The sequence below is a fragment of the Homalodisca vitripennis genome, chromosome 3 (assembly GCF_021130785.1).
Source record: "Homalodisca vitripennis isolate AUS2020 chromosome 3, UT_GWSS_2.1, whole genome shotgun sequence".
Lineage (NCBI taxonomy): Eukaryota > Metazoa > Arthropoda > Insecta > Hemiptera > Cicadellidae > Homalodisca > Homalodisca vitripennis.
The window spans coordinates 198208666-198236022 of record NC_060209.1 but is presented as its reverse complement, the minus strand read 5'-3'; the positions used below and the strand labels follow the sequence as shown (position 1 = coordinate 198236022).

Here is a 27357-nt window from a genome sequence, read left to right as displayed (position 1 = left end):
CAGCATTTGTTGTATGTCTCTTAAAAAACGACATACTAAAAATGTTGAGTTCTAAAGTTATTTGCAAGGCGTAACTAATTTTTTCTAAACTCTTATGAAATCGGTTATTAGTTATTATTTTGAGGTTTTGAAAACACTGTATGATGCTCTATGTACTGTTTGAGAATACTAATAAGGATTCATATTAATTCAATTTTACACCATCCCATAAAGAGACGATATTTCAAAATAGTTTTTTGTGATTACAACGGGTGATCAGTGGCTGCTTCCTGAACCGGAGTACAGTCTGTCTTCGGGTGATAATTTTGGCCGAGCGTCATCGTTCCTCAGAGCTTTATTCTTAGGCTTCCAAGATATTAGGCTTCCACAGTGATTAGGCTGCAAGCGATAGAACTAATATGTTCTCAAATTCAAGAACATGTCGCAAAAACTAACAAGTAATTCACTATTAGAATCAATATCACAAAATTAGTGAAAGAAGCAATGTAAAAAGACTATACCTGATTGTTGGAGAAAAGTTGTAGATCATCAAGAAAATTATTGATAAAAGATGAAATGAAAAATGCATATAATAGGTTTTGTGATAACTCTAGGAACAACGAAGGATTGCTGGAGGAGGCTGTGGAGAGACTAATAATTCGACTGGGAGACAGCTGTTCATCGGAAGGCTGTGACAGTGATTATGAGGTAGACAGTGAAAATGTAAACACAGATAACGAAGACGATAGTGCTATGCAGGGTTGTCGGCCGCTTCTCTTTGAGGAATAAAACTTCCCTCCAGTTGTCCCTTAGTGAATTTACACATTTAGATTTACAATGTTTGTTTTCGGGTAAATGAACATGCGTTTATGCGTTTTTTGAGTTAAACATGCCATTATTCAGAAACATGCAAGCCTAATTTAAACATCTCGCTGTTTTGGTTTTTGTTCAAAGAAAACGGTCAATATTTTATCTTATCTTTGTTTTTATCACACAGGGTAGGTTGGTATGTTTCATTACTATAATAAAGCCATAATGGAGCACGATCCCGATACAGCCTTATGACTATCTCGCTTTATCTGCACCCTCACTCATAAAGAGAGACAGTATTTATAAATGCATGATTTATAAATAAATAGAAGTGTATTGAGAGTAAATCCAAATTAATATACACGTCCAGTACGTATAGTGTCATACAGGATTTTTTTAAATCTCAAAATGATAACTATATAATAACAGATTTCGTAAGGGTTTATAAAAATGAATTACGCCGTTAATAAACTTACAATTCTCAATTTTAGAATGTCCTTCTTTAAGACACATACAACAAATGCTGTATAAAAATTATTTTAACTCTCAATATTTTTAAATATCTGGAGTTAAAGTGGAGAAAGCTTAAATTTTATACAGAAAACTGTGCTTTTCTCCGTATTTTTGGTTATCATAATCCACAAGAACGCAACAAGTATTTTCCATTCCCTCTAATACATGGGTGAATAATACCCAAGCAGTAAAACATTGTTTCTGATGTAATATACTCGTAGGTGTATATTTTAATGTGGCAGACGTTCGAAGTGAGATGTTTCGCGTATGAGAGAGGTCGCCGGCACCCGGCTCCGTCAGGGACTTCTTTAGTAAAACAAACTATAGTGTCTGTTGTATGGATTTCCCCTTGCTATAATCATGTACTCACTACACTCGCTTGTCTCTTCCTCAAATTCTAGTCACGGCCAATGGTTTTTTAAATCACGTTCAATGAACGTTTGTTGAATCACGTTGTTGAACGGTTTTGTTCAATGCCCAGTCCCTCAGTTTTTGTTCCTTCAGCTACTGTAAATATGCCGTCCCACAATGTCTAAGGAAACCTAATTCAATACCTTACATGTACTCATTCACAATTTTGTTCGTTAAGAACAAAAATAAATTTAGAATAAATTAACTTGTTTATCTTGTGCGACGATGTTGAAATAAGAAATGTTATTACAATTAAGTTTACTCAATGTTTTCACTCTATAAAATGTAAACAAATTGAAAATAGTGGTTAAATTAATAAAACATATGGTCGTCCTGTCATAATACAATGTTTAAACCGAACAGTTGATAGCATTTAACAGGCTCTTTCAATATTAATAGTTCTCAACTTTAAGAGACCAAGATGGGATTTTTTAACTGCTTTAAACACCAGTGGGGTGTAGCCCGGAGGGATTTTCGAAATAAGAATATGCATATATTCATCCCAGGCACCCTAAGAACGTCCATGTAAAATAAGGATATTTTGGAATAGGAGGTTGTTTTGGCCTTTCCGCGGCGATGTTACTCTAGAGGCTCAATCCATAATTAATTTATCACCGACAACACCAAAATGGCTAATAATTACACTAAACTCCAGAGTTTCATTTTACACCCTAGAGAGAACTGATAAACTGCCCAAAAAGTGTGAATATTAAAACAGAGTTTTAGGTGAAACGCTAAAGTTTCATAGATCCGTAACTACGAAACCACCGTGCAGAACTAACGAAAGTCTAGAACTTCGTAAACCCCTGACTTGTATGATCAGCTCCAGAGATTAGTTAAACGCCAGGATTTTGTAATACCCGGACTGATGAACCCATTTCTTGAAGTTCTGGGTTTGAAGCCAGTAAAGATTGATTATACTCGTGGAGCATAGCTAAACCCTTAACTCCCGAACTGACCCATTAGGAACTCACTCTTTCAAAACACGTGGGTTGTCCTCCTTGAGATCGTAATCGTCTATACCGGACATTTCCTTAAATTTGAAGTTTGTTTTTGACGATGGAAGGATTGTGAAGAAAACAGGATTTTCCGGACATTTTCCATCGTTCAGTGAAAAAAAATAGTAACACTACGTTTCGAGTTCTGCAATTTGATCTCTTCTTCAGGTAAATAACTAACTTAACACACAATTACAAACTAGTTTAAAATAAAATGTGTTAGGTTAGTTATTTTCCTGAAGAAGAGATCAGATTGCAAGATCATGTTTCCTTAATTTCCTTAAAAGCGAGGGTTTCCTCCTCCCTCGATTTTTGAGAGGCTTCAGAAGATAAACAATCAGTATCGTGTACGGTCACGTAAAATATCTAGAGGAGTTCTAAAGCCATATGAGGCGCACAGAAAACTCAAGAGTGCATTGGAGAAACGTACGAATTATCTCTTCGAACAATTCCGAAGGACTAAACAATACCTTATCAAGCGGTCCGAAAATAACAATGAATCTACAACAACAAATAATTGTGTGGTACAATTAATTGTGTTTTCTTAACATACAATACAATCTGTTTTGAAATATTCAAGCAGGAGTATTTATGGAGTAGATGCTTTACTTTATATCATTAAACATGTGATTGGATCATTTATAGCTGTAATGACCTAGTATTTGGGCATTATGAAAAATAAATTAACTTGCATCTTTGCCTAGAAAAAAGAGATTATTGAAATTCCTGTAGCGGTCGCAATGTTTGATAAGATAAGAAAAGATAACATATCATTGTTCTAGACATATCAGTATAACAGTTTAAGATCAATGTGTGTGAATGTGGCCGACACAAGAAGGGAGAGCATTAATAGATAACGTTGATTGCACCAGCGTATGTTGACGTGCTACCGATACAGCTTCTGGCAGAGCGCGTCTGGGCTATTTTTGTAATGGTCAGTCAGTCTACAGCTGTTGCTACGTGACGCACACGTCAAGGGTAAGTGCATTGTTCAAGGTTCATACAGTTCAGTAGGAATCTTAGTCTCAATAGTGTTCAATAACAGGAAGTTAATTATGTAGATACCGCTAAGTGCAAAATACTAATCTCTATTTAATATTTCCTCGTCAAATCAATTTTGAACCGCTGGGTACTATGTGTGAGCGCAAATGGGAAATGAATAGGTTAAAGTTACCCTTATATATTCGTGACTCACACTCATGTGATCATTTAAAGTTTCTTAAGTGATGCAAACTCAATAGGAACGGGTTTAAAACAATTAATTTGTTCCGTAAAATAGGTTAATCGTTCTACTGCCTAACGTGGAGGTTTTTTAGAGCTAGATTGGAAAATAACAGTAAATTGTTTTGATAAATAGGAGTTTAACTTTATTCAATGGGAGCACATAGTCCGTGTTCGACTATAAACAATTTAGGAAAACGGTGCTCTATATTAGTACTGTATAATTTTAGTTACTTTGGTAAATAACTCTGAATTGTTTGATAAATAGGAGGTGAACTCTATTCAATGGGAGCACATAGTCTGTGTTCGACTATAAACAATTTAGAAAACGGCGCTCTATATTAGTATTGTATACCCTTTAGTTACTTTGGTAAATAAATCTAAATTGTTTGATAAATTAATAGGAAGTGAACTCTATTCAATGGGAGCACATAGTCTGTGTTCGACTATAAACAATTTAGGAAACCGGCGCTCTATATTAGTATAGTAACCCTTTAGTTACTTTGGTAAATAACTCTAAATTGTTTGATACATTAATAGGAAGTGAACTCTATTCAATGGGAGCACATAGTCTGTGTTCGACTATAAACAATTTAGGAAACTGGCGCTCTATATTAGTAAAGTAACCCTTTAGTTACTTTGGTAAATAACACTGAATTGTTTGATAAATAGGAAGTGAACTCTATTCAATGGGAGCACATAGTCCGTGTTCGACTATAAACAATTTAGGAAACCTGGCGCTCTATATTAGTATTGTAACCCTTTAGTTACTTTGGTAAATAACTCTAAATTGTTTGATAAATTAATAGGAAGTGAACTCTATTCAATGGGAGCACATAGTCTGTGTTCGACTATAAACAATTTAGGAAACCGGCGCTCTATATTAGTATTGTAACCCTTTAGTTACTTTGGTAAATAACTCTAAATTGTTTGATAAATAGGAAGTGAACTCTATTCAATGGGAGCACATAGTCTGTGTTCAACTATAAACAATTTAGGAAACTGGCGCTCTATATTAGTATAGTAACCCTTTAGTTACTTTGGTAAATGTCACTGAATTGTTTGATAAATTAATAGGAAGTGAACTCTATTCAATGGGAGCACCTAGTCTGTGTTCGACTGTAAACAATTTAGGAAAGGGCGCTCTATATTAGTATTAGTAACCCTTTAGTTACTTTGGTAAATGTCACTGAATTGTTTGATAAATAAGTTGAACTCTATTCAATGGGAGCACATAGTCTGTGTTCGACTATAAACAATTTAGGAAACCGGCGCTCTATATTAGTATAGTAACCCTTTAGTTACTTTGGTAAATGTCACTGAATTGTTTGATAAATAGGAGTTGAAATCTATTCAATGCCGAAGGTTGGCGAGCCTGCATTCCGTTGCGATGCGTAATCAAAATTAACTTTATACGGTTTAAGAACCTGTTAACTATTGCGATAAATTTAATTTTGAGTCTGCATTAATTAGTAAACTGTTCAATCATTATTTGTGTGAGCAATAGCTGGCTAGTAACCAATAAACTAACAAGGTTAGACTTGTATTCACCGAGTTTATGTCGTAATAATGGATCAACGAGATTTGCAGACCTTTCACTAACTTACTATCTCAGTAATCAAATTATCGCAGGCGGAGTGTAGCAGAATAGTGACTACGAGTTTGTTATCACTGTAAGATACTTCAATAAACTGTCGTATAAAAACTGTTAACTATTATTATGTAACTATTACTACTATATATTATGTTTACAACAGTTTTAGTTGTTAATATTGTTATCTGTTATTGTTATCGTATCTGTTTAAAATGTATTCTATTTAGTATCAAATTTATGCATTATATGTCTTTTAAATCATTGTAACTTAATGCATATTTAATCTTTAACTAGACTACTATTATGAGATAAAATATTTGAATTAATTCCGATATTACCACAATTTCAGCATGTCGTGTCGTTCAAAATTGAACAAACAACTAGTAAACTATGCATTACGTTCAATAACTTTAAATATGTACAGCCGCATGTACTCACGTATACAAATTCTAACCTACTTCTAGAAGATAGAAGACGAAATTCGGCACTTAGTTGGCTTTTGCCGTGAAACCATGGGGGTGAAGTCTGAATCCGTTTGAACTAATATAATACATCTCACTTCCCGCGCTTCGGGCGAGAGAGACAGCGAGCAATGGCAAGCATGGCGCACACTGTAGACGCGCCGCGCCGCGCCGAACCGCGCCGCCTTTTGGAAATAATTCCGGCTTAATAGTTTGCATGTGTTCAAATGGGAGTGCGCACACTAGAGCGCGCCGCGCCGCGCCGCGCAGCCGCGTCCGCCGCGGAATAATTCCGCTGCCAGAACTCTTGGGAGAAGTCGAGCGGAATTTGTTCCGCTGGGGCGGCGCGGCGCGGCGCGGCGCGTCTACAGTGTGCGTAGGCAGCGGAACCGTTTCTTAGCCGCGGTTACCTTCGGGTGTCTTCGTACTACCTCGGCCATCGTCGATGAGGTATAGCAGTCGACGTAAAAATCTAACATTTCCAGAATAATTCATGTTGCAGAGCTAGAGGCCATTTCTGGGTCATATAACACCGCTCATTCATTTCTACGCGCAGATCCTACACCCACAGCAGTTCCTTTTCAGACAACCCAGCAGTTCCTTTTCAGACAACCCAATATATGCCGCAACTACCATCTCCTATTGGTCAGATGGGACAATACCCAGGGGCACAAGAGGGACGGTTTGCTGTTTCACCTGATGGATCCAGTAACTATTCATACACCTCAAACTCAGCAGGGTCAAGTGATACAACGGCACATGATAAAATATGTAGGAAGTACTGTATGCATAATTTGTGTGTTATTTTTAAAACTTTGCTTTCTTACAGATAAAATACATTACATTTTTGAAACAAATAGCCTATTGCTTATTAAAAAAGCCCTGAACAGGGATACATTGTTAAATAATAATTTATTGCTGAAAACACATTTGATGTTATGTTTTCTAACCGAAGAAGAAAAAAAAATTAATGAGTAAATTGTGGTTTCTGAAAATATTAAATTTTACAAAACATTATTTGCATACATTTAGTATGCAAATTATTTAGTAAAGACTTAGTTAATAACTTACCTTAAACAAACCGCAAGCCTTTCTTGAGGTGAAACTGGTCTTCTAAAATATGTGTCTTGTTTTTCAATTAAAGGCCTAAGCATGTTCAATAGTTCATAAAACTTTTCGGGGGACATTCTGAAATATTGGAAACATTTCCGTTTGTCCTTTAATAAATCGGGGAAAAGGTGGTGAAATTCCCCGTATTTTTTCCTTTTCTGATTTATAGGATGAACTCACATTGTTTTTTGTCTCTTCTCCTCTTCTGATTGAAGAAGACAAAATAAAAACAGATCTTCATTTTCAGAGCTGCTTATCGTGTAAATTATTAAACAAAACGACACAACATAACCATACGACTGCACATAGCACTGCAGCTGTGGTGAGGGAAGGAGTTCGGCGCGCCCAGCGCGCCCAATATGTGCGACGGTCAGCGGAACTTTCCAAAAGGCGGCGCGGTTCGGCGCGGCGCGGCGCGTCTGCAGTGTGCGCCATGCTTATGAACGCCTACCGGTCATCTCTTTGAACGTAGTTATCATCGCTGATAGTCTTAACGTAGTTATCATCGCTTTCGTTGTTAGAGCTAGTCGCGTATTAGTGACTTTTGTTATTAATGAATACCGATAGTGTTAGTGCTAACAAAAATAAAATAAAAGTAATAAACCACTAGATTACTGAATTTTCCCATTTAGAAATATTAAAATTCTTAAAAGTGATTAAATTTTACTCGCTGATACTGTTACACTTCTCTGGTATTGTTTCAACCAACATTTTGTAAGACTTATACAAAATTAGATGCTCATTAAAACTTTTTTTATAGTTTACCTATATATATAAAAATAAAAGAATGAACTTTCAACTGTTTGGTGGTGGACTTCTGTTATATATGAGGTTATGGAATAATCCATTTAGTTCATTTTAATCAAATGTTCACAAAATGTAATGCCACAATCAGAGTAAAGAAATATCGTGATCATTAAAATAACATTTGAGTTCAAGTTGGTAATGTTTTATTTTACACACTAGAACATGTTTTGTTTACATACATTTCAGCAATAAAATATAAATAAACAATAATAAAAAAATAGAATTCGTGATAATTTTAAAGGTTGTGTTGCCAACAGCAACAATCAATCCCCTGGCAGGGTAAAATTTTACTCTAGCAATATGCTTTATGTTGACATTTTTTAATTATAATGATTATTAATTTTTTGGGCCATTGATATACAAAATCATGAAGTTCTCGTCTATTAATTTCTGATTTTTTGATTAAAGAACTTTGGCTATAACAAAATAATTGATTTTCTTTCAACATCTCTTTCATTGATCAATTTATTCCAATTTTCATGTTGCAATGTTGTTCGATATTTTTCTTACTAAAAATTATAGGTTTTTACTTTTTTAAGTTTAGCGTACTTTCTTCTAAGACACTGCTAAATAAAAGGCTAATTTTTTATGTGAAAGATTAACAAAAGTGTTGTTTATACAGCGCCTCCCCTGTCAGATCTCAGGATGCCTGTAATAGTTTGTGTAAAACTGTTACCCCAAACAATGTCTAATATAGCAATAGTGTCTTTATCATCACAATTACAAAGACATTAAAATCGCCAAAAACAAAATGTACTTATCTCTCGTCGATTTATATTCGTGAACGTTAATTCATTATTACTATAGTTATTTACCCGGTCGCTATAACGCGTTTCTGTGACATTTTGTGTATAAAAACATAAAATTACACAACCAAAGTAAAGAAATATCGTGCTTTGTAAATAGCAATTAACTTGACGTTTATATTTTGTATGTCTGTATTTGTTTATCGCCGAGCGTCTGCCGCGTCTATGTGGAATGCACGCAGTGAACGTCAACAGCTCAGCTATGGTAGAAAGAAACACAATTACTAATTTCATGTCTCAAATTTTGTGTAGTTCTATACACAGTAAATATATCCTATATAAAAATACATTTCGATTTACATCCCAATATTTTTATCAGGGTTGACATGGTTCGAAATTAAAAACAAAAACATTTAACTGTAAATACATATTATTTACTATTTATGTGTACTTTCTCGCTCATCCTGCATGGATTCCAATTTGATATTCAATGAGAAAGTTATTCGTTACACCTTATTCGCATGAACAACGCAATGTTCTCTAGCACCAGTGACATACATGATAGTCACTATAGTACTTCTCGGCAATTTATTCCGTCTTGTGCACCATAACATGTCCCAGAGGCGTCCTCGAGGATTGCCACACGAATCCCTGACGTAAATCGGGAAACTTTCCAAACCATCTTTGAGGAAACCTATAGTAATGGGAAAATCCATTCAATGCACTCAATCCTTTATCTATGCTCCAGAATAAATGCATGCGATGTGAAAACCGATTTGATGTCCTAAAAATTCTGTAATATTAATTACTGCAAATGGAGGCACTAAAACTACACAATATTATAAATTGCTGTGACATTTGTCTTATGTTACACGGATTATCTGGCATAATCCAAACGACATAAAATGAAAGAACATTAACATCTTCACTGCGACACTAGTCATGTACCGACGTTAATACAAGGTTGGAGGGGGGAGAGGGGTACCTGTGTGCGTCTGACGCAATCAATGCTAAATTACGAGTACGATACATATCTATTTATATTATAGGTTGTTAAAATAGGCGGACGCCTTGTTAAAATATTTAAATTGTACAACTTAATCTCAGTTGTATTTATGTAAATGATGGTTTATCAAAAATGTATAATTGATAAAATTTTCAATTTAAATATACCCAGGTAGACATTTGTAGCACCGCATTTTTAAATATCTTGTGGTAGAAAAATATTTTTCAAACGTGTTACCTATTCTTAATCGTTTTCAAATGTATATAAAATATAGATTTCTATCATACATTTTGTAATAAATTAATTTAATATGATAGCACACTCAGTCAATTCTATTACCTAAGTTTAAACAATTACTAATTACCTTTTTTAATTAACTGCCTTAAAAATGTTGGAGGGAATGGATAAAGCAAATCTAGCATTTTTGTTGTTGTATGTTTTAGTCCCAAATATTCAACATAAAGTAGTATTAATAAACTGATGAACGTGAAAGTGTCTCAACCTCGGTATGCATTGTGTAATCAACGATATATTCAAAGAGGTTAAACCAATATTGATTTAAATCCGTTTTGTGGTTCTGATTGCTTGTTCCGTACGAGATAAAAGAAGCCGACTACAAGAAAAGTTAACACTGGATGTGGCACATCTTGCTGCTAATCTCAACATTCTTTATTATATTGTACAGGAAGTTTACTTTATCATAAGTATGAAGTCAACTTCAGCTAGTTATACTTATTAAGTTTAGATGTTCTGTACGAGCTAAAAGAAGCCGACTACAAGAAAAGTGAATACGGGATGTGGCACATCTGGCTGCTAATTCTCAACATTCTTTATTCCTATTGTACAGGAAGTTTACTTTATCATAAGTATGAAGTCAACTTCAGCTAGTTATACTTATTAAGTTTAGATGTTCTGACTGTACGAGCTAAAAGTATCCAACAAGAAAAGTGAATACGGGATGTGGCACATCTGGCTACTATTCTCAACATTCTTTGTTTATAGTCTACAGGAAGTTTACTTTACCATAAGTATGAAGTTAACTTCAGCTAGGTATACTTATTAAGTTTAGATGTTCTGTACGAGCTAGAAGTATCCAACAAGAAAAGTGAATACGAAATGTGGCACATCTGGCTACTATTCTCAACATTCTTTGTTTATAGTCTACAGAAAGTTTACTTTACCATAAGTATGAAGTCAACTTCAGCTAGGTGTATTTATTAAGTTTAGATGTTCTGTACGAGCTAAAAGTATCCAACAAGAAAAGTGAATACGGGATGTGGCACATCTGGCTACTATTCTCAACATTCTTTGTTTATAGTCTACAGGAAGTTTACTTTACCATAAGTATGAAGTCAACTTCAGCTAGGTATACTTATTAAGTTTAGATGTTCTGTACGAGCTAGAAGTATCCAACAAGAAAAGTGAATACGAAATGTGGCACATCTGGCTACTATTCTCAACATTCTTTGTTTATAGTCTACAGAAAGTTTACTTTACCATAAGTATGAAGTCAACTTCAGCTAGGTGTATTTATTAAGTTTAGATGTTCTGTACGAGCTAAAAGTATCCAACAAGAAAAGTGAATACGGGATGTGGCACATCTGGCTACTATTCTCAACATTCTTTGTTTATAGTCTACAGGAAAGTTTACTTTACCATAAGTATGAAGTCAACTTCAGCTAGGTGTACTTATTAAGTTTAGATGTTCTGTACGAGCTAAAAGTATCCAACAAGAAAAGTGAATACGGAATGTGGCACATCTGGCTACTATTCTCAACATTCTTTGTTTATAGTCTACAGGAAGTTTACTTTACCATAAGTATGAAGTTAACTTCAGCTAGGTATACTTATTAAGTTTAGATGTTCTGTACGAGCTAGAAGTATCCAACAAGAAAAGTGAATACGGGATGTGGCACATCTGGCTACTATTCTCAACATTCTTTGTTTATAGTCTACAGGAAGTTTACTTTACCATAAGTATGAAGTTAACTTCAGCTAGGTATACTTATTAAGTTTAGATGTTCTGTACGAGCTAAAAGTATCCAACAAGAAAAGTGAATACGGGATGTGGCACATCTGGGTACTATTCTCAATATTCTTTGTTTATAGTCTTCAGCAAGTTTACATTCTCATAAGTATGAAGTCAACTTCAGCTAGGTGTATTTATGAATTTTGAAATGCTAATATAATGCGTTCTCGCACAATTAAAAGACAATAAACACAAGGCGTCACGGACTTGCAGTCATGTACATAAAACAAAGACGGGTTTGTTGCGCCACTTTTATATCAAGAATAGCTGTACCTATTGTACTGATCTCTGATTTGGTGTTTTGTCTCCGCTAAAATAACCATTAAAACATCGTAAAAGTTCACTGAACAAATCGGGGTTATTAAATTAGAAAAGTTTAACTAGTTTTAATCACTATTTAAAATTTGTTTACATTTAAAATCTGGGAAGGTAAATGTAACTGACAGTTAAACAGTTGTTGACACTTTTGGTTGCCAGAGGCAGAAAATTATTTATATTTACGTATTAGAAAATTTAAATATACAGCGATTGAATAATATTGTAATGCAGATTGCAAAGTTGCAGTTACCGTCTATTTTTTACTACAGATGAAGTACTAGTGACGAATTGTAAACATTTAATTAATTATAAATACTATTTAAACTGTGTTATAAAACCCTGCCTTTCAGAATCAATTGTAGCACCAGACATACTGCAGACCTGAAGTGGACGCTCAAGATAAGTTGGTTACCGAGAACAACTTAAGTATAAATTTTCTTGGTCGCAGGAACAACTGAGCAACAACTCAACTACGGAATTATAACAAATTAAGCACAAAGTAAAATTAAACAGCCGGAATAAACAGATTTAGAATGCAGTAACATTTCAGTTCTACTTGTGTGTAGGTGTGTGTGTGTTCAAGCACAAGCTTGAACTAGTCCGACATATTGATCCTAGTATAAGATCATTGCACACTCTCTGGCCTCTTGGACTCTTGAAGCTGATCCCAGATTTGCATTGTTACTGAAGCCTCAGTGGTACAAACGTGAATCAGCCCCAGCACGCTAATAGCAAGTCTCTCTCTGAGGCAGACTAGTACGATCTGAATGAGGAAAGTTAGGAAGGTGCGGATAGTTTACGGTATACTTGCAGTTTACAAACGGTGGCTATTTTTTTAAATAGGATTTCATTGAAATAAGTTCTTCTTAAATATTAAAATACTGATTTTTATGAAATTTTTTCTTTTTATCATTCATCTTTATTGGTTTTCTGTTGCTGAATCAAGTCATTTTAAGTGTTTTTTACTCGAAAAGGTCACACATCGGGTGCTTGGTATTTGACTTATAGATACTTGTGGAATTGAAGGGCAATAATAGAGTGGATAACCTGAAACTCTTCCGCCTAGTACCTGTTCAGCTACCCATCCCTTTCTGACTTTTAACCTTAATTGTGTTGTTAAACACAGATGTACGAGTTGGCATTTCTCCTGGTGGTGGCGGTGATTCCACTAACCTGGGCAGTGACCTTGGTGCAGGAGGTCAGCTTGGGGGAGACTGCCATACTCAAGTGTCCCAGCAACGATGACAACCACCGCTTCCAGTTCTGGCAGCTCCAGACTGAGAACCTGGTCATTGGTCCCACAAACCACTTCAACAAGGACAAGTACAAGTATGATGTTCTCACTGGAAAACTACACATCAGGGTATGATATTACAATTTCCTATGTACGAGTAATGTAGATACGAGTATGGTGGTCTAGTGCAGTTTTTGGTGAAACAGTGTCCAAACCTACGTCTAATGTGACATATATAAATCTACAATTTAAAACAGAAAATCTCTTGTAAAAATTTGTATGCTTTTACAAGTTACCGTGATAAATCTGTTGTTAATCCATGAAAAAACTTTATTCTACAAAGTTTATTATAGCATATTTTTATCTTTATTGGTCTTTTTCCAGTGACAACTAAGTTTAAGTTATCTGTTTTATTAATTCCTTTAATCTTTTCGTCATCTAAGACAGTTAGAAATCTATATGGCAAAGCCACTTTAAATTCGTTTAACCCTGCAATGATTGCAAACCCAGATGTATTTGTGATTTTATTTAAATCTTAAACCCCTACTTTATTTAACTCTTCTAAGAACATTTAGTAAAATAATTATTTAATACATGAAATAATTAAATAATAATAAAATAATAATAATAATTAATTAATAATATTAATATTTATATTAATATTTATTTTATTTAATAATTATTTAATTATTATTTATTTTATTATTATTTATTTAATTATTTAATTATTATTTATTTTATTATTATTTATTTAATTATTTATTTAATAATTATTTATTTTTTATTTAATTGTTTTATTATTTTATTATTATTTATTTAATTATTTTTTTATTATTTATATATTTTTAGAAAAATATTGGAATTATACACTTTATAATATGAGAATTCGCTGGAATCAAGGTAAAATTCTGTAAGGAATGTTACCAATTTTGCTGGGAATCAATGTAAAATCTGCTTGGAATAAATGTAAAATCTGCTTGGAATCAATGTAAAATTTGCTTGGAATCAATCTCAAATCTGCTTGGAATCAATGTAAAATCTGCTTGGAATCAATATAAAATTTGCTTGGAATCAATCTAAAATCTGCTTGGAATCAATGTAAAATTTGCTTGGAATCAATCTCAAATCTGCTTGGAATAAATGTAAAATCTGCTTGGAATCAATGTAAAATTTGCTTGGAATCAATCTCAAATCTGCTTGGAATCAATCTCAAATCTGCTTGGAATCAATGTAAAATTTGCTTGGAATCAATCTCAAATCTGCTTGGAATCAATGTAAAATTTGCTTGGAATCAATCTAAAATCTGCTTTGAATTAATGTAAAATCTAAGGGGAAATTTTGTCAAGTCTGCTGAAATTCATTGATGCTTCGAGAAATCTATTTGAAATATTGTCCAATCTGTTACGAATCAATATAACATTTTAATGTAACCTATTTGAAAGACCTATGTCCAATGAAAAATTTCAACATTATTTAAATTAAAATGTTACTACCGTTTAATTGCAATACCAATTATCTACAATTTCAGGCACAGACTGTACTTAAAATGTCTTAACATAAACCAATGTTGAAGCCTTATGTCAAGGATTTCAACCTTTTACGTTATAAATTAAAATCTGAACGTTTGAAACTTAACGATGTAATATCGCAATTTACCGAATTGAAATAAAATATCGGCAATGTTTACATTATGGGTCTGGGGCTTATGATGTCCTTGATACTACTGAAAGCCTCACACTTCTTAGTAGTAAAGATGTTGTATTAATTATAAATTAAATGTCTTATGTAGTAAAAACTATTGTAATTGTTCCAGGGAGTGTCTTCTAATGAGCACGGTCTATACACTTGCGTCTGCAAGCACATCACGGATAATTCATTCTTCTCAGAGACAGTAGAGCTTCTAGTCAAGCGGGACTGGGAGGACGTTTACGAGACAGACCCATTTGTGAGTTTGCTGGATATAAGAGAGCTTAGAATATAGTGTTGTACCGAATGGACGAAACACATGGGGTTGGATACCGCTGAGGTCATAGCAATGAATATTCGATTTGCAAAGTTTAATTATAGGTTTAATTGTGGCAAATAAACATAAAAGCACCATTTCTAGATGTTAAAAATAAAGTAATGTATTGCCACGTTGCTGCCAAATAGAGTGATAAAGAACTAATTGATATCATGGATGTGGGCCTAATGGTTCCAATGTTCTGAAATTGGGAATTTTGTATACCAACTTAATAATTATTTGAAATTTTAAAATTGACCTTTTCACGTTGATTTCGACTCACAAGCGCAGGTGTCAGCATCTTGGCTCGACATTGCAACTGTAGTCGGAAAAAGTTAATATTGGGAAACTAGAAGTCTAAAACATGAGTGCTGGAAGCACTCGAAGTTAAAATCGGAGACTCAAAGTTAAAATAAATTGGCTAAATTCAAATTCAAAACACTGTAACATCCAACATGGCCCCAAGTGACTTTTTCCTCTTCCAAATTTGAAAAAAATGGCTTGGCAGAACAACGCTTCACTTCAAACGAGGAGGTTATTAAGCAAACTAATGCTTATTTTGAAGAACTTTCAAAATCATATTTTTTAGACAGTTAAAAAAAAATTGGCAAAAAGGTTGAAAAATGTATAGTACTGAAAGGAGATTATGTTGATAAATTTTAAGTTTTCTGTCTTTTTTTAAGGACTTATTAAACGATCCTCGTATTTCACTAACAGAATATTAATGTTTCAGTATTAACCGTTAATTATATTGTATGTCCTTTTTTTGATCTGAGATCCTCATGATGTTACCTTGCTTTGTACATATAAAACAAATGATATCAGTTTATTTTTAGTATTTGATATCAAATAAAATAAAAAATGTGCTTTTCAGACGAATGTGTTCCGTATAACGTTGACAGTGGTTCTACTGATAATACTAGCAGCTCTGGTCTTTGTTATTTATAACTCTTGGTTGGACAGAACAGCAAGGTTCAGAGGTATTGGTTTTCAGAATGATGTTGTGATTGGTGTTGTCGCATGGTTTGCTTTGTCTCGTGATTTTTTTCATTTTATAAATTGTTTGAAAATTAGATATTCTGTTTTCATTTTAAAGTCTAACAGGGCATGATCTATTTACTAACTATATATGCTATAACAATAAAATATAAATGTAGACTTAAAGTATGTATAGCATATTACATAATATTAACTACTGTTAAGAGTATTTCAAAAGTAACTATTCAATGTTAAACAGCTATAAATCTAATATTTTCAAGCCGTACCAAGAGTGAAAATAGTTTTCAAAATATGCAGTTAAATAAAATGTTCACAATAACATGTCACAAAATGTTCAAAGAGAGAGTACCATCTCATTTGAATTTTTAACTAGTTTCCACCATTAGGAATATTTGTTCCATCTCTAGTCATTACTGTCATTGGTGGAACAATTTGATTTTATGTTTGTTCACAAGTAATCAAAAACGGAATCAACACTTCCTCAAGTTTTATTGCATCTCCAGAAAAATCAATACAATCAGAAGGTGAAAATAGATAGTAAGTTCAATCTATTCCTTGAAATCGTATGGCCAACCTAATATCAATTATAATTATAACTTATGACACTAACACTACTGTGTAGCTAGACTACCATCAGTAGTAGACAGTCCTCTTTCTTTTTTATCTGAAGGAAAGAAAAAGAGTCTTCGCACATAATCCTGAAACTATGCGCCTCTCTTATGACCTTAAGTTTAAGGCCCTCAGAATATGAGGCTTTTACAGAAGCCTATAAGATTTGAGGACTCCTTTCTCTGATATCCTTAGGGATGAGGAGATAAGGTTCTAGGAACTTTTCCTGATTTTGCCTATGGCAGGACAGTTTAGCCGTATTTGTTCCACTGATTCCTCTGCTTCATCAATCTGGCTTAGACCCACCTTCATCAAATGTTTCCTTAGAAGGCCATGTCCCATCAATATCCATAATAGTAGTCATATAATACCCTCCTTGATACTTTGATCTATTAGTACTGACCATCAGTTTTCATAAGTAGAGATGAACAAACAAGTTAATTCCTGTGAGGCGTATTAATGAACTTTCTACAGAGTTAAAGGAAAGTCATGTTAAACTACGGAAAGCAATAAGAACCATCCTTAAACAAGCAGAAAAATACATTGAAGTCAGCGGACACACTTTTGAAAGTTTACTGTAATGTGGTTGAATAGCTTTAGATTCACATTTTCTTTTAATTATTTTACCTTGTACTGTTATGAATTAAAATTCATTTAATCAAACATGTATTCGCTTTCCGTGTACACCGTTATTAACACCGTTTTGTTTAGAATAAAATGTAAAAAGTTGTATTACAAATTGTGATCTGTTTCTTGGTAAAATAAAAAAGTTATTGTTGCCCAATGATGAAAAAATGTGTTTTTCACTCCATTTTTTTGTATTTGACACCGGTTTCTTTAAATTTTACTTTTAATTCTGGGACCTGTTTTATTTAATTCATTGGGTCAAAAACCATAAGAAACAACTGAATTCGCCCCTCAATTTGCCTTACCAGAATTTTAGGAAGGCCTTGTTTTACATGGTGAGCTGAAATCCAGGTGAAATCTTTCGCTAGCCGTAACTCGCTAACGTAGCATTTCCAAACTCATGTTTATACAACTTTTTTCATTATTTTTACATGTAGAATAAGCTCCACAGTTTCTGCTTATCTTCATGAATCTCCCTGTATACTTTGAGAGTATAAATATGAAGCGTTTAATTCAAATTCAAATAAAATCAAGTTACCTTATAGAAGCAAAGACTTTGCATAAGTACTTCGACTAAATTAGAAGAAAATAACAAATTAGCAATATTATGTTATTGAACAATATAATAATTATTTATGAATTGCATTCCATGATTTTAAGTTTAATTTTCTATAACATTCTGAAATTCATAGGCATAAAATTGACGAACTTGGTAAACAGTTGGATGTTGCTTAAAATCCAAAACTGCTTTGACTGTACTTCTGAGAAGTGGAATGCTATGTTTAGAAATAAAATTATTTACATTTTGTTAAATTGAGTTTCTTGTTAGCGTTGCTGATGTCTAGAAGAATTATGTCTATATATATTTTTTTTAGCTTGATCTGTCTGCTTAGCCAGTAAACTATGTTTTCGAGGCATGCCAATACTCTGGAGTACATGTGACTGTACTGACATTTTGGAAAATATTTGAGCTGACAGCTAAACCTATACATAAGCGTACTTATCTAGCTAGTCTGACTGATAGTATGTGCCTTGAGACCCAACAGGGATCACTTCTGGCTTGATTATACCTTCCAGTTGAACCTACCACTGGGCACAGCAAAAACTGTCACCTAAATCTGGGAACCTCATGGATGTCCAGGAGCGGCACATCACTAACTGCAAATGTCGAGATTCTTTCCATCTCAATGGGTGATAGTATCTGTGACATTTAGGATGCATGAGATTGGAGATCCTTGTGGAATCTTATGTTCATTCCTGTTATGGGTATTACACAGTGTCTTGAAATTTGGAACTACACTATTTCGTAATAAATATACGTTACCATTTTTACATCTTTAAACGCATAAAATTTGTCATTGATGATTATTTCTCCACTTCTAACAGTGACTAAGACCTCAATGTTCACAGGAGTGTTTTTGACAGATAACAATATGGGTTTATAATTTTTTATCTATTTCTATACCTTTTACTAAAAGTCAGCTTTAATGATAACATTAATTGCAGTCCGTACCAGTCAGATGGGGAAGGGTGGTTTAGGTATCCGTGTTAATGCAACGTTGATCGATCGTAATTACGTTGCTTCTCTTCAAGTAGAAGGTAATAGATGTGGGTTAACATTAATTTATTGTGTTTTTCCTATGTGTTAACAGTAATTTATTGTGTTTTTTCCTAGAGCAATGTATTCTGTCTGTACATAAATCGTCTAATTTAAGTGGTCACTTTTGTGGTCTCCATTAATTATTTCTTTTGAAAATACAAGAGTCCGTTTGCTGTATTGTGGATCCTTATTCGATTCTAGGTGAGAGATTTGATTCTTCTTCTCCTTCAGATACATGATTTGGGGTATGTTAGATTTGTTCTAACTATTTCTAACAGACTGATGTTATATCTCTAGCCTTGGCTACAGACGAAGAGTCTTCTGATGAAGCTGGCTCATCTCATAGAACTGCCGGGACCAACCTTCGACCTCTCACTAGTCTGTACAATCACTATTTCTAATAGACTGATGTTCTCTCTCTAGCATTGGCTACAGATGAAGAGTCTCCTGATGAAGCTGGCTCGGCTCACAGAACTGCCGGGACCAACCTTCGACCTCTCACTAGTCTGTACAATCACTATTTCTAATAGACTGATGTTATCTCTCTAGCCTTGGCTACAGATGAAGAGTCTCCTGATGAAGCTGGCTCGGCTCACAGAACTGCCGGGACCAACCTTCGACCTCTCACTAGTCTGTACAATCACTATTTCTAATAGACTGATGTTCTCTCTCTAGCATTGGCTACAGATGAAGAGTCTCCTGATGAAGCTGGCTCGTCTCACAGAACTGCCGGGACCAACCTTCGACCTCTCACTAGTCTGTACACTCACTATTTCTAATAGACTGATGTTCTCTCTCTAGCATTGGCTACAGATGAAGAGTCTCCTGATGAAGCTGGCTCGGCTCACAGAACTGCCGGGACCAACCTTCGACCTCTCACTAGTCTGTACAATCACTATTTCTAATAGACTGATGTTCTCTCTCTAGCCTTGGCTACAGATGAAGAGTCTCCTGATGAAGCTGGCTCGTCTCACAGAACTGCCGGGACCAACCTTCGACCTCTCACTAGTCTGTACACTCACTATTTCTAATAGACTGATGTTCTCTCTCTAGCATTGGCTACAGATGAAGAGTCTCCTGATGAAGCTGGCTCGGCTCACAGAACTGCCGGGACCAACCTTTGACCTCTCACTAGTCTGTACAATCACTATTTCTAATAGACTGATGTTCTCTCTCTAGCCTTGGCTACAGATGAAGAGTCTCCTGATGAAGCTGGCTCGTCTCACAGAACTGCCGGGACCAACCTTCGACCTCTCACTAGTCTGTACACTCACTATTTCTAATAGACTGATGTTCTCTCTCTAGCATTGGCTACAGATGAAGAGTCTCCTGATGAAGCTGGCTCGGCTCACAGAACTGCCGGGACCAACCTTTGACCTCTCACTAGTCTGTACAATCACTATTTCTAACAGACTGATGTTATATCTCTAGCCTTGGCTACAGATGAAGAGTCTTCTGATGAAGCTGGCTCATCTCACAGAACTCATGGGACCAACCTTTGACCTCTCACTAGTCTGTACAATCACTATTTCTAACAGACTGATGTTATCTCTCTAGCCTTGGCTACAGATGAAGAGTCTCCTGATGAAGCTGGCTCGTCTCACAGAACTGCCGGGACCAACCTTCGACCTCTCACTAGTCTGGACAGTCACGGCTTGGACACCGAGCTACCTCGTCCCCCTTCATTCACGGACATCCGGCTCAATAACACTGGCATTTAAAAACCACAGTATCTTCTAGCACTATTCGATGTGATGACCTGTATGTTTGTGATAATACAATAAATCAAGGATGTGATATCTCACTCTTAACAAACTCAGTACGAGTACTGAATAAATGGTTGTATTGCAAATAGAACGGTACTTCACTGTTAAAAGAAATTTCACCATATGTAATCTTCACACACACACACACCCGATGGACCCAAACCGATGTTTTTGTGATGCTAAAGAGAAAATGTAAACATTATTTACAATAGAAGCAATAAACATTAATGTAATAAGGATTACATGGAGTACCAAAATCAAGTGTTTGTGGTAAGTTTAGTAGTTAGTTTCAATGTTGCTTATACCAAACCCGTTTACAGACAGTTGTTGTAGATAGAAAAGCTCTTGTACGGGTGTATTTGGCAACAACATTGTTTTCTTATAGTCAAATGCCAATGATAAAACATAAATTTCTGCTTTAGCACCCTCAGATGACATGGTTTAGAGCCATGAGTACAACTTCTTGCTCATTGTATTGTGAGCAGAAAGCTCTGCTGGTTGAGGTGAGGGGATCTAGTTTTTTTTTTTTTCAAAGCCTCACAGGTGCAACAGACATCCACCCGAGGGAGTACAAATCTATAGCTAAAGCTGTCACAGTAAAACTTCCAGTCAATGGATTTGCTGACTTTGAGAGCAGCATTTGCTTCACAATTAGAATCTAGTACAAGACTGCAATAGAGCAACCCTAGTTTTTGTTAAAAGGGCGGGAGTCAACTCTAAGCAAAGCTGGTGTGGCCATTTTCAGCTGATTCACACCGTTTCAACAAAATTGAAGTACCTATTTGCTTATGCCCTTGTAAAAGAAACCATGAACTTTCGCTATTTGTAGCTCTTATAGTTGTACTTAGAAACACCATTTTAGCACAAATAAATGAGTACAATTTTTTTTTTTTTTTTTTTTTTTTTTTTTTTTTTTTTTTTTAATTGACTTAAGTCCTTTTAACAAAAGTCGATTCAGTTACAGTTAAAATCAGTCAAAGTAATGACAATAGTTACAATCACAGTAGCATAGTCTCAGCTATAGCTAGAGACAAATCACATTTACACAATATGACAGACATACCCTAATATTATTCAGGAAAACTTGGTATAGTGCTTGTCAAAAGATTCATGAAAATAGAGATAAGGAACTTGAAGTAACACAGGTGGTAAAATAATTGCCAAGTTACTGTTATTAGCATTTATTCGATTGCTTGGTTACAGAAAACATTGGAAATATGACTAAAAGTGGTACACATAAATAGATAAGTTAACATAAAAATATACTATTGGTAACAAGAGTGTCCAAAACTGTTAACAACTGATAAAATAACTCTGTAACTTGCCAGACTCGCCTGGAGGCTAACACCTACTGCAGTATAAATAACAAGTAAAAAATAATTCAGTATAACATTATAAAAATATAAAATCTATTTATTATTTTTAACACGACTTGGCAATTTTATGGCAAAAATGTGGTATGACTTACAAAAAGCATAATAAATATTACAGCGTATAAAATAAGGATAATGAAAGACAGATTAAATATGATCCTTGATTGAAACTACGTTTGCTGGTTGGAATAAAAATATTAAATTTTTAAAACTTTACTCATACTTGCTCTAGCTATAAAACACCTCACTTTCATAGACTTTTTAACGTTTTAATTAAAACTTTTATTTAAAACTGGTGTTATTTTCTTATGACGTTTTAACTTCGCAACTGTTGTACACGTTTGTATCCATTTCATGTTCCCGCGCCTCACGGTTGTATCAGAAAATACATGGAATTTGCTGTCAGATATGTGAATAACAAGTGAGCTGAATGAATACAATCACAAACTATGCTCTTTTTGATTGGTGCTGGTGCTGTTCCTGGACAAATTGTATTTTAACTACCACAAAACTATCACATGCTGATTTCATAAAAGTGTTTCTTCTCATTACGTCATAATATAATGGTTTCACTAGTGCTTAAAACGATTTTATTTATAGTTTTGATTATGTTTAAAAGTAAATGTTATCATTTTATTATTATCATTGGATTTTATTTTTACTTGAAAAATGCTAACTACCATTAATTTTAGGTATCCAACTCTGCAATGATGTGTCAGTGTTTTATATCAATAAACCAGTAATGAAGAAGTTAATAGTGAAAGATAGTGGGTGCCATTTAAACTGAGATGTGACTTTAATCACTACCCCCAACTTAAAATAGTCAAATTCAATCTTGAAACTATTACTTGTTTACTTCTTATGAATTACTATCACATTTTAAAATGAATTATTCACAATTAGAGAATTAAAACTGAATTTAAAATAATAATAATTTCTGAATTTCTTATCACAATTATATTAAAATGCAAATGGTTACTTAAGGAGACAAGTATTAATGCCATTAAGTAGGTAATGTTTGTTGTTGTATGCATGAAGGAAAATAAATAACGACATTAAATATTTGTGCATCCGTAGTCTGACTATGTATAGTGTTGTCTTCAAAGTCAGAACATGTTGAAATGTTCAGTTAATAGATAAAAGTCAGCACAGTGAACGGGCAATCATCAAACTTGCCAGGTGTCTGCATGGCTTGGCGGTGGCCTAATTTCTCTCTTCACCAACCGCACCAGAAGCTGCAACATTGATAACACAACAGTTATCACGACATTGATAACACAACAGTTATCACAATATTGATAACACAACAGTTATCATAACATTGATAAAACAACAGTTATCACGACATAGATAACACAACAGTTATCACGACATAGATAACACAACAGTTATCACAATATTGATAACACAACAGTTATCACATCCTTGATAACAAAACAGTTATCAAAACAAATCATACCTGAACACAACTGTTATCATGACATTGATAACACAACAGTTATCACACAACATTTATCACGACATTGATAACAAAACAGTTATCAAAACAAATTATATCTGCCAAGTAGGGGTTGCAACCCTAGACTATTATTGTAATCCCGGGATTCCAGGATTAGAAAAATCAATCCTGGGTTTGAAAAATCTGATTCTCATGTTTTATAACATAATTTTGGCAACAAAATATTTAAATAAATTGTATTTTTAAATGTATGTTAATCATAGCTTGATCCTTTGTGTGAGGTGTAAATTATTGCAGTGTTACTGTACAGGACTGACAGGTGGATAATGGGAAGGTGTGGGTTGAATTGGGGGGGGGGGGGTGAAGGACTAATAGCACAGAGGTGCACAATTTGTTAGGAATAAGAAGCTGACAAGTTTCTTAACCACACAGTCTCACTGGTGATGAAACAGGAGTTTCTTATGTCAGTATCAAATAAAGCCAATCAATAGAGTGGGGTCACACTTTATTGTCGCAAATACCGCCCAGATCTATCAAGTGCAAAGGTGGCAGTATATTATTCAGTGGATATTGAAAAGCATGTGTAGAAATTATAAGTGCTTAAATTAAATTTTTTAAATAGTTTAAGAGTTGTTCCATTAAAATTTAAAGAATAAAAAGTTGTAAAAGTTATTGTGACCTTTTATTTACTCAAGCAACTTACTTTCTGAACGGCTCTTGTACATATAATAACTATAGACTATATAATATATTATGAATTAATTTATATAACCAATTATTAGATTTTTCACAAATCTAATGACACCAAAATTATTTAAATTGCTGAATTACAGCAGATTTATTGTGACAAGACACACCCTTCAATGAAGTTTTTTTTTAACCATTCAATTTCAACATTTCAACCTATCAAAACCTATCAATACAGAATACAGAATAGAATACAGAAAGCTTTATTCATGATCATCAAGAACAGAAACTAGTTGTCAATCAATAATAAAAATAATAAGTTATGAAACATAACATTGAAAGGAAAGAACAAAAATTAACAACAAAAAAACATTACAAGTCAGGAGTTGAGAATGTCATAAAACTCATCGAGACTGTAGATAGAGTTCTTCACCAGCCACTTGTGTAGTCTTCTTTTTAGAGTTTTAGGCGTTGCCGGTCTTGATGGCATCAGGAAGGGAGTTCAGAAGCTTGGTTCCAGCAAATGATGGTTTTTTGGTGAAAGAGCGTTGTTCTATGAGCTGGTAGACGGTGAGCTTGAGCCTGTCTAGTGTAGTAGTTGTGCACCTCACTGTTTTCTCGGGAAGTTTTGCTTGGAAGCATATATGATGTCTTCGATGATGTAAATTGAAGTCACAGTGAGAATGTCTGTGTTCAGTAAAAGATTCTCTGCAGCTGTCTCGGGGAAGACGAGGTCGGCCATGATTCTTATATGGCCCGCTTCTGCAAGATTTAGTACCCTCTGGAGATTACCATTTGAAGAACTCCCCAAAGGATTGATTCCATACCGAAGATGGCTCTCAAAGAGAGAGTGGTAGGCATATTTTTAGAGCAGATGTTGTGCCCGTAGCTTTTATCCTTTTGAGAGCAAAGAGAGCAGAGCTGAGCTTTGAGCTAAAGGTAATCAATGTGGCAAACTCCGCATGTAAGATTTTGGTCTAATATCATACCTAAATGTTTAAGCTCATCCACTTTTTCTAGATCTGGTGGGCCTGATATGTGGTCTTTATGTCTGCCTAGTGCAAGGAGTTTTGTTTTGGATGGGTTGTTGAAAACAATGGTCGTTATTTAGGCAATATTGTTGGGGCCATGCTAACAGATATATACGTGTTGATTTCTAGTGACTCCGCTGTTGAAATGCTGGTGATAAGAGCTGTGTCATCTGCGTATGATACAGGATGACTAAAAGCCTCGAGTGTTTTACCTAGATCACTAGTGAATAAAATGAATATAGGACGGGGGTCCCAACACAGATCCTTGCGGAACTCCTCTTCTAACATACTGTGGAAGTGAATGAAGAGCCTTCGTCAAGCCCTTAGCTGTGTGTTTCAGCTCAACTATTTGCTGTCGCCCAGAGAGTAGCTTTCGAAACCATTTTCAGGGGCTATACCGCTGACACCCAAGGTTCTGATTTTGTATAAAATAAGCTTATGAGACAGTGAGTCAAATGCTTTACTCATATCGAGAAAAACAGTTGTTACAGTATTTTCAGACTCAATATTATCAATTATTACAATCAATGAGCTCAGCAAGGGCGGGTGTATAGTCGATTTGCCGGGATGATCCCATGTTGTCCTTTTGGCAGCAGATTGTTACGCTGAAGGTGCTCTAACAGTCTCGAGAGAACTATTTTTTCCAAAACTTTTGATACAGTGGGCACAAGGGAGATTGGTCTATAGTTCTTGAGTGTCATGCTTACTCCCTTGCTTATGCAGTGGATATACCTTTTGACATTTTTTAATTTTGAGGGAAATAATCCCTGAGTCAGAGACTTGTTGATTACATCCGTTAAGGGTTGGCAGGTTACAGAGCTTGCAATACTTCAGGTATTTTTGAAGAAATGTCATCATAGCCTGAGGAGGGAAGAGGATTTTAGAGAATTTCTTATAGTGTTGAATACTTCCTCATTAGATGTAAGATTGAACATGTTAAGTCCTGTTTCCTGTGAAGTTTGATCATAAGTTAACGTCTTTGGCGCTAGGAGCATTGTTATGACCGAGAGTGACTTCTGCAATTGTTGTAAAATAGGTATTTAAAATGTTCTCAGCTATGGTAAAAATGTCGTCTAGGTAGGTGTCATCATCAGTATTTTTTTTAATTTCACGTGGATTCTGAAGCTTCTCTCTTTGGTGCTCTTTCGCTATTAATGACGCTCCAGACTGCTTTGCTCTTGTTGCTTGCTTCGGCGATGAAGTTGAGAGTTTGTTTCCCTTCTAAGACTTTTTAGTTTTAAGTCGTAGGATTTTCTTCTTCTGGGCAGCATCCTCTTTAGCCTCAATTTGTCCACTGGCTAAGTAGCGCTCGTGGACTTGGATGAAAGACATCCGCAGTATGTTTACTTCAGGGTTGTTTAAAATCTTGAGTTCGGTTTCTGGATCTGTTTCTTGATGTTGTATGGGGGCATGTAAATGTCTAATGCTGTAGTCAGAGTTCCAATGAAGTTTGAGTAGGCATCCTCTGCACTTGGAGAGTTGTATACTCGATTCCCATGATTGAATTTCAAGAAGCCCCTTTAAATTTGAGATGTTATCTGGACTGAGATGTCTTCCATTTGATGAAGATCGTTTACTTGATGTGGAGGGGAAATCCATGAAGTAAAGTTGTCCGGTGTGGTCTGAGAGCCCGTTTTCAATGATTTCGAAAATTGAAGCTATGTGGTGCCAAGTTGGTGCAAAAAACATCAATTGATGTAGCACTTGTAGGGGTTATCCTGGTAGCAGGTAGGAGGCATCGAGTCAGGTTATACTCAGATAGGAGGTTGTTTAATTTATTGTTTTCTCTTTCCATCAGTGTGCTGAGCCACAGTCAAAAAAAAAAAAAAACCCCCAAAAAAAACAAAAAAAACACACACACAAACAAAAAACAACACAACAAACAAAAAAAAATAACAACCACACACAACACAACACAACACCACACAAAAAAAAAAAATTTGAGATCACCAACAATGCAAATTGCA

General features: G+C 34.8%; 2 protein-coding genes across 10 annotated transcripts in view; one reads left to right on the top strand and one right to left on the bottom strand.

Annotated features, from left to right (window-relative positions):
* The first annotated feature begins 3538 nt into the window (after window positions 1-3538).
* On the top strand, window positions 3539-20931 carry LOC124358010. 7 transcript variants are annotated; one of them, XM_046810231.1, is made up of 5 exons: window positions 3540-3689; window positions 13130-13366; window positions 15051-15182; window positions 16114-16219; window positions 20002-20931. In XM_046810231.1, exons 2-5 carry the CDS (start codon window positions 13130-13132, stop codon window positions 20103-20105), a joined length of 579 nt encoding a protein of 192 aa, XP_046666187.1. In that variant the 5' UTR covers window positions 3540-3689; the 3' UTR covers window positions 20106-20931. The 7 variants fall into 7 exon arrangements, with proteins under 7 accessions (XP_046666191.1, XP_046666192.1, XP_046666187.1 ...); XM_046810230.1 differs by lacking the exon at window positions 20002-20931 and adding an exon at window positions 19624-19742; XM_046810233.1 differs by lacking the exon at window positions 20002-20931 and adding an exon at window positions 19498-19628.
* Window positions 20932-22005: 1074 nt separating this feature from the next.
* LOC124358009 (glucose-6-phosphate exchanger SLC37A2) overlaps window positions 22006-27357 on the bottom strand; it is a 58616-nt gene continuing 53264 nt past the window's right edge. For all 3 annotated transcript variants that reach the window (XM_046810225.1, XM_046810226.1, XM_046810224.1), the window contains one exon: window positions 22006-23448. In XM_046810225.1, the coding sequence (XP_046666181.1) occupies window positions 23380-23448 (69 nt within the window). In that variant the 3' untranslated portion in view covers window positions 22006-23379. The remainder of the gene's footprint in view (window positions 23449-27357) is intronic.

Bases quoted from the DNA above. Each gene is read 5' to 3' on its own strand.
- LOC124358010 (XM_046810231.1), top strand. From the start codon at position 13,130: ATGTACGAGTTGGCATTTCTCCTGGTGGTGGCGGTGATTCCACTAACC. The intron at 13,367-15,050 runs GTATGATATTAC...TAATTGTTCCAG, and splicing joins CTGGAAAACTACACATCAGG to GGAGTGTCTTCTAATGAGCA. The intron at 16,220-20,001 runs GTATTGGTTTTC...TTCTCTCTCTAG, and splicing joins CAGAACAGCAAGGTTCAGAG to CCTTGGCTACAGATGAAGAG.